The sequence below is a fragment of the Topomyia yanbarensis genome, chromosome 3 (genome assembly GCF_030247195.1).
Source record: "Topomyia yanbarensis strain Yona2022 chromosome 3, ASM3024719v1, whole genome shotgun sequence".
In the NCBI taxonomy this organism is placed as follows: Eukaryota; Metazoa; Arthropoda; class Insecta; order Diptera; family Culicidae; genus Topomyia; species Topomyia yanbarensis.
In genome coordinates this window covers 17,077,162-17,088,985 of record NC_080672.1, presented here as the reverse complement: position 1 = coordinate 17,088,985, position 11,824 = coordinate 17,077,162, and the positions used below count along the sequence as shown (strand labels likewise).

General features: G+C 39.8%; 2 protein-coding genes across 2 annotated transcripts in view; one reads left to right on the top strand and one right to left on the bottom strand.

Moving 5' to 3' along the window:
* The first annotated feature begins 8,919 nt into the window (after positions 1-8,919).
* LOC131691287 (centrosomal protein of 135 kDa) overlaps positions 8,920-11,824 on the top strand; it is a 120,774-nt gene continuing 117,869 nt past the window's right edge. Inside the window, exons 1-3 of the mRNA XM_058977574.1 lie at positions 8,920-9,414; positions 9,472-9,730; positions 9,796-9,989. Of these exons, the coding sequence (XP_058833557.1) occupies positions 9,244-9,414; positions 9,472-9,730; positions 9,796-9,989 (624 nt within the window). The 5' untranslated portion in view covers positions 8,920-9,243. The remainder of the gene's footprint in view (positions 9,415-9,471; positions 9,731-9,795; positions 9,990-11,824) is intronic.
* LOC131691290 (luciferin sulfotransferase-like) lies at positions 10,293-11,815 on the bottom strand. Its single transcript, XM_058977577.1, has 4 exons — positions 11,439-11,815; positions 11,201-11,380; positions 10,566-11,135; positions 10,293-10,506 (listed from the first exon to the last, which is right to left on the bottom strand). Exons 1-4 carry the CDS (start codon positions 11,600-11,602, stop codon positions 10,383-10,385), a joined length of 1,038 nt encoding a protein of 345 aa, XP_058833560.1. The 5' UTR covers positions 11,603-11,815; the 3' UTR covers positions 10,293-10,382.

Sequence of the window (11,824 nt, the reverse complement as noted above, 5' to 3'; positions counted from 1 at the left end):
GATAACATCACAAGGCTGTATGATGTCCTACTCAATCAAACGTATGAGCTTATAACTTGGCTCAGACCGCTTGTTGGCACTTGATATTTGGCCACGTTGTAGCTAAAGGTCCCCGGAACAGGCATGACTTGATTCCAGAGGGTCTCATCTCCGACCCTAGAACAATTTTGTTCAAATTTAAAAATTTATGAAAATATCACAAGGCTGTATGATATCCTACTCAATCAAACCTATGAGCTTATAACTTGGCTCAGACCGCTTGTTGGCACTTGATATTTGGCCACGTTGTAGCTAAAGGTCCCCGGAACAGGTATGACCTGATTCCAGAGGGTCTCATCTCCGACCCTAGAACATTTTTTTTCAAATTTAAAAATTTATGAAAATATCACAAGGCTGTATGATATCCAACTCAATCAAACGTATGAGCTTATAACTTGGCTCAGACCGCTTGTTGGCACTTGATATTTGGCCACGTTGTAGCTAAAGGTCCCCGGAATAGGTGTGACTTGATTCCAGAGGGTCTCATCTCCGACACTAGAACAATTTTTTTCAAATTTAAAAATTTATGAAAATATCACAAGGCTGTATGATATCCTACTCAATCAAACCTATGAGCTTATAACTTGGCTTAGACCGCTTGATGGCACTTGATATTTGGCCATGTTATAGCTAAAGGTCTCCGGAACAGGTATGACCTGATTCCAGAGGGTCTCATCTCCGACCCTAGAACAATTTTTTTCAAATTTAAAAATTTATGAAAATATCACAAGGCTGTATGATATCCTACTCAATCAAACCTATGAGCTTATAACTTGGCTCAGACCGCTTGTTGGCACTTGATATTTGGCCACGTTGTAGCTAAAGGTCCCCGAAATAGGTATGACCTGATTCCAGAGGGTCTCATCTCCGACCCTAGAACAATTTTGTTCAAATTTAAAAATTTATGAAAATATCACAAGGCTGTATGATATCCTACTCAATCAAACCTATGAGCTTATAACTTGGCTCAGACCGCTTGTTGGCACTTGATATTTGGCCACGTTGTAGCTAAAGGTCCCTGGAACAGATATGACCTGATTCCAGAGGGTCTCATCTCCGACCCTAGAACAATTTTTTTCAAATTTCAAAATTTATGAGAATACCACAAGGCTGTATGATGTCCTACTCAATCAAACCTATGAGCTTATAACTTGGTTCAGACCGCTTGTTGGCACTTAATATTTGGCCACGTTGTAGCTAAAGGTCCCCGGAACAGGTATGACTTGATTCCAGAGGGTCTCATCTCCGACCTTAGAACAATTTTTTTCAAATTTAAAAATTTATGAAAATATCACAAGGCTGTATGATATCCTACTCAATCAAACCTATGAGCTTATAACTTGGCTCAGACCGCTTGTTGGCACTTGATATTTGGCCACGTTGTAGCTAAAGGTCCCCGGAACAGGTATGACCTGATTCCAGAGGGTCTCATCTCCGACCCTAGAACAATTTTGTTCAAATTTAAAAATTTATGAAAATATCACAAGGCTGTATGATATCCTACTCAATCAAACCTATGAGCTTATAACTTGGCTCAGACCGCTTGTTGGCACTTGATATTTGGCCACGTTGTAGCTAAAGGTCCCTGGAACAGATATGACCTGATTCCAGAGGGTCTCATCTCCGACCCTAGAACAATTTTTTTCAAATTTCAAAATTTATGAGAATACCACAAGGCTGTATGATGTCCTACTCAATCAAACCTATGAGCTTATAACTTGGTTCAGACCGCTTGTTGGCACTTAATATTTGGCCACGTTGTAGCTAAAGGTCCCCGGAACAGGTATGACTTGATTCCAGAGGGTCTCATCTCCGACCTTAGAACAATTTTTTTCAAATTTAAAAATTTATGAAAATATCACAAGGCTGTATGATATCCTACTCAATCAAACCTATGAGCTTATAACTTGGCTCAGACCGCTTGTTGGCACTTGATATTTGGCCACGTTGTAGCTAAAGGTCCCCGGAACAGGTATGACCTGATTCCAGAGGGTCTCATCTCCGACCATAGAACAATTTTTTTCAAATTTAAAAATTTATGAAAATATCACAAGGCTGTATGATATCCAACTCAATCAAACGTATGAGCTTATAACTTGGCTCAGACCGCTTGTTGGCACTTGATATTTGGCCACGTTGTAGCTAAAGGTCCCCGGAATAGGTATGACTTGATTCCAGAGGGTCTCATCTCCGACACTAGAACAATTTTTTTCAAATTTAAAAATTTATGAAAATATCACAAGGCTGTATGATATCCTACTCAATCAAACCTATGAGCTTATAACTTGGCTTAGACCGCTTGATGGCACTTGATATTTGGCCACGTTATAGCTAAAGGTCTCCGGAACAGGTATGACCTGATTCCAGAGGGTCTCATCTCCGACCCCAGAACAATTTTTTTCAAATTTAAAAATTTATGAAAATATCACAAGGCTGTATGATGTCCTACTCAATCAAACCTATGAGCTTATAACTTGGCTCAGACCGCTTGTTGGCACTTGATATTTGGCCACGTTGTAGCTAAAGGTCCCCGGAATAGGTATGACTTGATTCCAGAGGGTCTTATCTCCGACCCTAGAACATTTTTTTTCAAATTTAAAAATTTATGAAAATATCACAAGGCTGTATGATATCCTACTCAATCAAACGTATGAGCTTATAACTTGGCTCAGACCGCTTGTTGGCACTTGATATTTGGCCACGTTGTAGCTAAAGGTCCCCGGAACAGGTATGACTTGATTCCAGAGGGTCTCATCTCCGACCTTAGAACAATTTTTTTCAAATTTAAAAATTTATGTAAATATCACAAGGCTGTATGATATCCTACTCAATCAAACCTATGAGCTTATAACTTGGCTCAGACCGCTTGTTGGCACTTGATATTTGGCCACGTTGTAGCTAAAGGTCCCCGGAATAGGTATGACCTGATTCCAGAGGGTCTTATCTCCGACCCTAGAACATTTTTTTTCAAATTTAAAAATTTATGAAAATATCACAAGGCTGTATGATATCCTACTCAATCAAACCTATGAGCTTATAACTTGGCTCAGACCGTTTGTTGGCAGTTAAGATTTGGCCACGTTGTAGCTAAAGGTCTCCGGAACAGGTATGACCTGATTCCAGAGGGTCTCATCTCCGACCCTAGAACAATTTTTTTCAAATTTAAAAATTTATGAAAATATCACAAGGTTGTATGATGTCCTACTCAATCAAACCTATGAGCGTATAACTGGGCTCAGACCGCTTGTTGGCACTTGATATTTAGCCACGTTGTAGTTCAAGGTCCCCGGAACAGGTATGACCTGATTCCAGAGGGTCTCATCTCCGACCCCAGAACAATTTTTTTCAAATTTAAAAATTTATGAAAATATCACAAGGCTGTATGATGTCCTACTCAATCAAACTTATGAGCTTATAACTGGGCTCAGACCGCTTGTTGGCACTTGATATTTGGCCACGTTGTAGCTAAAGGTCCCCGGAATAGGTATGACCTGATTCCAGAGGGTCTCATCTCCGACCCTAGAACAATATTTTTCAAATTTAAAAATTTATGAACATATCACAAGGCTGTATAATATCCTACTCAATCAAACCTATGAGCTTATAACTGGGCTCAGACCGCTTGTTGGCACTTGATATTTGGCCACGTTGTAGCTAAAGGTCCCCGGAACAGGTATGACCTGATTCCAGAGGGTCTTATCTCCGACCCTAGAACAATTTTTCTCAAATTTAAAAATTTATGAAAGTATCACAAGGCTGTATGATATCCTACTCAATCAAACCTATGAGCTTATAACTTGGCTCAGACCGCTTGTTGGCACTTAAGATTTGGCCACGTTGTAGCTAAAGGTCTCCGGAACAGGTATGACCTGATTCCAGAGGGTCTCATCTCCGACCCTAGAACAATTTTTTTCAAATTTAAAAAATTATGAAAATATCACAAGGCTGTACGATGTCCTACTCAATCAAACATATGAGCTTATAACTTGGCTCAGACCGCTTGTTGGCACTTGATATTTGGCCACGTTGTAGCTAAAGGTCCCTGGAACAGATATGACCTGATTCCAGAGGGTCTCATCTCCGACCCTAGAACAATTTTTTTCAAATTTCAAAATTTATGAGAATACCACAAGGCTGTATGATGTCCTACTCAATCAAACCTATGAGCTTATAACTTGGTTCAGACCGCTTGTTGGCACTTAATATTTGGCCACGTTGTAGCTAAAGGTCCCCGGAACAGGTATGACTTGATTCCAGAGGGTCTCATCTCCGACCTTAGAACAATTTTTTTCAAATTTAAAAATTTATGAAAATATCACAAGGCTGTATGATATCCTACTCAATCAAACCTATGAGCTTATAACTTGGCTCAGACCGCTTGTTGGCACTTGATATTTGGCCACGTTGTAGCTAAAGGTCCCCGGAACAGGTATGACCTGATTCCAGAGGGTCTCATCTCCGACCCTAGAACAATTTTTTTCAAATTTAAAAATTTATGAAAATATCACAAGGCTGTATGATATCCAACTCAATCAAACGTATGAGCTTATAACTTGGCTCAGACCGCTTGTTGGCACTTGATATTTGGCCACGTTGTAGCTAAAGGTCCCCGGAATAGGTATGACTTGATTCCAGAGGGTCTCATCTCCGACACTAGAACAATTTTTTTCAAATTTAAAAATTTATGAAAATATCACAAGGCTGTATGATATCCTACTCAATCAAACCTATGAGCTTATAACTTGGCTTAGACCGCTTGATGGCACTTGATATTTGGCCACGTTATAGCTAAAGGTCTCCGGAACAGGTATGACCTGATTCCAGAGGGTCTCATCTCCGACCCCAGAACAATTTTTTTCAAATTTAAAAATTTATGAAAATATCACAAGGCTGTATGATATCCTACTCAATCAAACCTATGAGCTTATAACTTGGCTCAGACCGTTTGTTGGCACTTAAGATTTGGCCACGTTGTAGCTAAAGGTCTCCGGAACAGGTATGACCTGATTCCAGAGGGTCTCATCTCCGACCCTAGAACAATTTTGTTCAAATTTAAAAATTTATGAAAATATCACAAGGTTGTATGATGTCCTACTCAATCAAACCTATGAGCGTATAACTGGGCTCAGACCGCTTGTTGGCACTTGATATTTAGCCACGTTATAGTTCAAGGTCCCCGGAACAGGTATGACCTGATTCCAGAGGGTCTCATCTCCGACCCCAGAACAATTTTTTTCAAATTTAAAAATTTATGAAAATATCACAAGGCTGTATGATGTCCTACTCAATCAAACTTATGAGCTTATAACTGGGCTCAGACCGCTTGTTGGCACTTGATATTTGGCCACGTTGTAGCTAAAGGTCCCCGGAATAGGTATGACCTGATTCCAGAGGGTCTCATCTCCGACCCTAGAACAATATTTTTCAAATTTAAAAATTTATGAACATATCACAAGGCTGTATGATACCCTACTCAATCAAACCTATGAGCTTATAACTGGGCTCAGACCGCTTGTTGGCACTTGATATTTGGCCACGTTGTAGCTAAAGGTCCCCGGAACAGGTATGACCTGATTCCAGAGGGTCTTATCTCCGACCCTAGAACAATTTTTCTCAAATTTAAAAATTTATGAAAATATCACAAGGCTGTATGATGTCCTACTCAATCAAACATATGAGCTTATAACTTGGCTCAGACGGCTTGTTGGCACTTGATATTTGGCCACGTTGTAGCTAAAGGTCCCCGAAATAGGTATGACCTGATTCCAGAGGGTCTCATCTCCGACCCTAGAACATTTTTTTTCAAATTTAAAAATTTATGAAAATATCACAAGGCTGTATGATGTCCTACTCAATCAAACCTATGAGCTTATAAGTTGGCTCAGACCGCTTGTTGGTACTTGATATTTGGCCACGTTATAGCTAAAGGTCCCCGGAACAGGTATGACCTGATTCCAGAGGGTCTCATCTCCGACCCTAGAACAATTTTTTTCAAATTTAAAAATTTATGAAAATATCACAAGGCTGTATGATATCCTACTCAATCAAACGTATGAGCTTATAACTTGGCTCAGACCGCTTGTTGGCACTTGATATTTGGCCACGTTGTAGCTAAAGGTCCCCGGAACAGGTATGACTTGATTCCAGAGGGTCTCATCTCCGACCCTAGAACAATTTTTTTCAAATTTAAAAATTTATGAAAATATCACAAGGCTGTATGATATCCTACTCAATCAAACCTATGAGCTTATAACTTGGCTCAGACCGCTTGTTGGCACTTGATATTTGGCCACGTTGTAGCTAAAGGTCCCCGGAACAGGTATGACCTGATTCCAGAGGGTCTCATCTCCGACCCTAGAACAATTTTTTTCAAATTTAAAAATTTATGAAAATATCACAAGGCTGTAGGATATCCTACTCAATCAAACGTATGAGCTTCTAACTTGGCTCAGACCGCTTGTTGGCACTTGATATTTGGCCACGTTGTAGCTAAAGGTCCCCGGAACAGGTATAACCTGATTCCAGAGGGTCTCATCTCCGACCCTAGAACAATTTTTTTCAAATTTAAAAATTTATGAAAATATCACAAGGCTGTATGATATCCTACTCAATCAAACGCATGAGCTTATAACTTGGCTCAGACCGCTTGTTGGCACTTGATATTTGGCCACGTTATAGCTAAAGGTCTCCGAAACAGGTATGACCTGATTCCAGAGGGTCTCATCTCCGACCCTAGAACAATTTTTTTCAAATTTAAAAATTTATGAAAATATCACAAGGCTGTATGATGTCCTACTCAATCAAACTTATGAGCTTATAACTTGGCTCAGACCGCTTGTTGGCACTTGATATTTGGCCACGTTGTAGCTAAAGGTCCCCGGAATAGGTATGACCTGATTCCAGAGGGTCTCATCTCCGACCCTAGAACAATTTTTTTCAAATTTAAAAATTTATGAAAATATCACAAGGCAGTATGATATCCTACTCAATCAAACCTATGAGCTTATAACTTGGCTCAGACCGCTTGTTGGCACTTGATATTTGGCCACATTGTAGCTAAAGGTCCCCGGAACAGGTATGACCTGATTCCAGAGGGTCTCATCTCCGACCCTAGAACAATTTTTTTCAAATTTAAAAATTTATGAAAATATCACAAGGTTGTATGATGTCCTACTCAATCAAACCTATGAGCGTATAACTGGGCTAAGACCGCTTGTTGGCACTTGATATTTGGCCACGTTGTAGCTAAAAGTCCCCGGAACAGGTATGACCTGATTCCAGAGGGTCTCATCTCCGACCCTAGAACAATTTTTTTCAAATTTAAAAATTTATGAAAATATCACAAGGTTGTATGATGTCCTACTCAATCAAACTTATGAGCTTATAACTTGGCTCAGACCGCTTGTTGGCACTTGATATTTGGCCACGTTGTAGCTAAAGGTCCCCGGAACAGGTATGACCTGATTCCAGAGGGTCTTATCTCCGACCCTAGAACAATTTTTTTCAAATTTAAAAATTTATGAAAATATCACAAGGCTGTATGATAACCTATGAGCTTATAACTTGGCTCAGACCGCTTGTTGACACTTAATATTTGGCCACGTTGTTGCTAAAGGTCTCCGGAATAGGTATGACCTGATTCCAGAGGGTCTCATCTCCGACCCTAGAACAATTTTTTTCAAATTTAAAAAATTATGAAAATATCACAAGGCTGTATGATGTCCTACTCAATCAAACCTATGAGCTTATAACTTGGCTCAGACCGCTTGTTGACACTTGATATTTGGCCACGTTGTAGCTAAAGGTCCCCGGAACAGGTATGATCTGATCCCAGAGGGTCTCATCTCCGACCCTAGAACATTTTTTTCAAATTTAAAAATTTATGAAAATATCACAAGGCTGTATGATGTCCTACTCAATCAAACCTATGAGCTTATAACTTGGCTCAGACCGCTTGTTGGCACTTGGCTGTATGATGTCCTACTCAATCAATCCTATGAGCTTCTAGCTCGACTTACTTCTTCCGAAACCACGTAGTAGCCAATTTTCACTGGAATAGATATTACATTATTCCAGATACCCATGCAATGATAAATGCTTATCTCCTTAAGGACGGTCTTTTTAAAGCTATTAACGTTCAAATTTAGTGTATTCTTCTTTCCTTCATTCATAGTAGAAATCTTTTAACATTTTCCTGGCATCGTAGAACTAGATTACGACACATACCTTTCTACAATAACTTAAAAGCCAGAACGATTGTAACTCCCAAGTAGATGGCACAGAGAGCATCATAACATCAGAGTGCCAATAATTATCCGAAATACTTTGCTAATCTAAGAGGCTTTCCCTTTCATCACTGACATGTGAAATGTACTGCAAAATATATTTATAAAAAAAACAATTACTCTGTTCAGTCTGCTGTCTGGGACTTTGCATCTCCTATACATTATTGGAGTATTCGGATGATGTCATTCGTTTAAAATTTTATTTTGTTCAGATTGAACAATAATCATTAAATACATACAAATCTATTAAAACTTTATTGCAAACCATCCCTAGGTGTATTTTGTTAAGATTGTTCAATAATTATTAAATACATACAACTCTATTAATATTTTACTGCAAGCCATCTTTAGATCTAGGGGGCATTTCCGCGGTGGTTGTAGTGCTCACCCACTTCCTACCATAACTTTACATCACCAACATATAAAATGTACTTCAAAATCTATTTAAAAAACTGTTTATTACTCGGTTCAGCCTGCTATCTTGGACTTTGCATCTCTTGTACATTATTGGAGTATTCGGATTATGTCATTTTTTTTTAATTATATTTTGTTCAGATTATTCAATAATTATTAAATACAATTATATTAAAATTTTAGTGCATACCATCCTTAGGTGTAGGGGGCATTTCCGCGGTGGTTGCAGTGTTCACCGCTAGGTGGCGCATTGTCGTGGGTATTTTTCTCCGCTTTGTGGTTGGTGTCTTCGCTTGGTGGGTCAACTTACTGTAGGGGGGAATTCACGGCGGTCGAATTCCACACGGCGCGTAGTTTCCGTTTGTTTATACTCTCTTGTCAAAAATTGTACACAAATTCGTAAAAACCGTTGCTAATCGCTCACGACTTTTAATATGATTTGCTCGACTTTTAATGATTTTGCTCGTCAATCTTAAATAATTATACAAATAGTAAAAGTTTAAACATGGATCTAGATGCACTCCATTCTGACCTACGCAAACGGCTAGACGTTCTGGGATTCAATCACCCTCTGCCGCTCGGTGCTATTGGGATCGTATCTGCAATACTGGATGACTTGATTAAAACATCTGAAAAATTGAAAGCAGCTCGGCAGCAGATCCAACAACTGCAGCAGGTACAAATCGCAGCAGGCCAAAAGTTGGACAAGTTTCAGTGTTCTATTTTTCCACAGGAAAAAGTCGCCTGGGACCTCGGAGTGGAACCGTACAAGTGTGATAATTCGCGTTTGCTGGCCGAGTGTAACGGTTTGCATCTGGAGCTAGTCAAACAGCGGGATAAGTTTGTACTGGCCAATACGGAGCTGAAGTGTAGGGTGCGGAATTTACAAACCGACAAGAAGCAACTAGAGGAACGATGCTTGCAGGCTGAGACAAAAATCCGGGAGCTTCAAAGTGCTGACTGGAAATCGAAAAAGGATGGTGTAAATATGCGTGAGTATAGATTACGGTTTTTTCGGTTTTCGTCTTGTGAATGTTAACATTTTGAATCGCTTTAGAACGAAAACCTTTCGTATCGACGGTGAGACCCGGTTATTATCAACCGCCGAAGTGTTGTGATTCCCAACAGCCTAAAAACAGGTGTGAGTGTCCATGTAATCAGCCTCGTAAGACGGAGATTATGCACGAGATTGAACGGTTGCAGGTCGAAACGAAGAACCAGACGGAGGTCATTGAGGCTTACAAAAAACAGGTAAGAGTGGGCTCTATTTTTGAACAGATATTTATTTGTTTATTGTATAAAATTCGGTCCTGACAACGCTATAGTCAAGATCCTCGTGTATATGGATGACAGTTAAATCTGTCACTGTTTAATTAGAAAAATCATGGCGACATGGAGCTGAACGGATTCTGTTAAGTTTGAGACGGGGAAGCATTTCTTCCCAGGTTGGCCTATCCTATTCCTTCCTTCGCGATGATAGAACAAGACTCTCATACTGAGACGTCATTGTGTGCGTTTGAGGTTCAGATCGATCAGTTAAATGAGGTGCAATGCAATTGTGTTATATTTATTTCAGTTGTCCCATTGTATATCCAATTTTTTATTCACCCAAACAACCACTGCTTATTTAGTTTACTTATTAATTTACAAGAATAATTTTTGATACTTTTCGGATTTCACTTTGCTTCTAGTCCAGTCATCAATTTCGTCGGCCAGTTCTTGTGTTAGATCAGCTTTCCAACCGTCAACCTTCCCCTTACGGATAAACCTACGAAATATGACTTTGATGACATTCATTCTGCTAGAATCCTACTTTATAAAAATTACCGCCTATCCTCATTCTCCCTCTCATCAAGCCGATCACTCTGGGCCAATAGCATATCAACCATTTCCTGCGCGTTTACTGATGGATTGTTTTGCATCGATTCGAACGATAGGTGGTTACATAATTCGGCTATCTGCTCGTCGGTGTAGCTCTTATTGAAGAACACACACGTTCGCTTCACCACCGACACAAGGTCCTGAAAAGAGTGCTTTACACTTACCTTTTTCATATCTTCATAGTTCAACAGTAGCACGTTATCGAGTTGGGAGATTTTGTGATACTCTATGACATGCTCGTGGTAAGGCGAGTACATTTGCAAGTCACGCATGAATGAACGGGTAAACTCTTCCAGGGTTCCCTTGTAGTTGGACAGGGTCACCGAATGGTGATAGTACGATACGATCACCGATTTGGTTGTCCTGTAAACGTAAACAAGTTTTGGTTTGACTGTCCAAATCTGGTCGGGCAAAAGACCAACGGGCAGGTGTGTTTTGATGAATCGTGGAGATGGCATTTGTTGAGCAAGCTTGAAGAAATCCATACCTCCAGGAAGATCTGCAATGCCGTTTATTCTGTTGGAAGATTATTTTTCTTAGTAATCTAAATTGATTTGAACTGAAGAAAGAACAGTGCTTACTCCACAAACGGGAAACGCATAAATAGGAGTTTTTTCCTCGCTTCTTCGTAGTCAAGATTGTTGCAAATCAGCCAGATCATCTCCTGGCTCCAGGTTGTACCACTTTTCGGATAAGATGCCAACCACACGTCGTCTTTGTGCACCTTCATGGCTCTGAATTCGTCGGCCATGTTCTTGAACCTGTAAAGCAGAAGTGAGTTCCACTAAACACACTTCAGTTAATGCTTAAAATCCCTACCTTGTAGTTAGACAGCATGGCAACGGTTTCCATCCTGGTTCACGGATTGGGATTCTCCAATACTGCTTCGGTTCTACCAGAACGAAACCTGGTTGATTTCGTTTTTTCCAACTCGTCCGATACGTGGGATCGGTAATTTCCAAATAATTCACACTCATTATCATAAGCAGTGTGATACTGAACGGCAATTGAGAAGTGCTGTACTACGCGCCGTATCTTAATATAAATAGACCCCCGCCGTACTATAGATAAGCCGATTCGAGGGAACATTTGAGCACATATTTTAAATTACAATTTGTTTTGTTTTGTTTCCGACTTAACTTAAGTTTTGAATTTAATATAGCAAATAAGAATACTTTCGTTCACCATTTAACTATGTTCCATTG

What these genes read in the sequence shown, in the direction of transcription:
- LOC131691290 (XM_058977577.1), bottom strand. Translation starts at nt 11,602, where the DNA reads ATGATAATGAGTGTGAATTATTTGGAAATTACCGATCCCACGTATCGG. An exon ending in CCATGCTGTCTAACTACAAG is followed by an intron (nt 11,381 to 11,438) that starts GTAGGGATTTTA and finishes TCTGCTTTACAG; the next exon opens with GTTCAAGAACATGGCCGACG. An exon ending in AGGGAGAATGAGGATAGGCG is followed by an intron (nt 10,507 to 10,565) that starts GTAATTTTTATA and finishes CATATTTCGTAG; the next exon opens with GTTTATCCGTAAGGGGAAGG.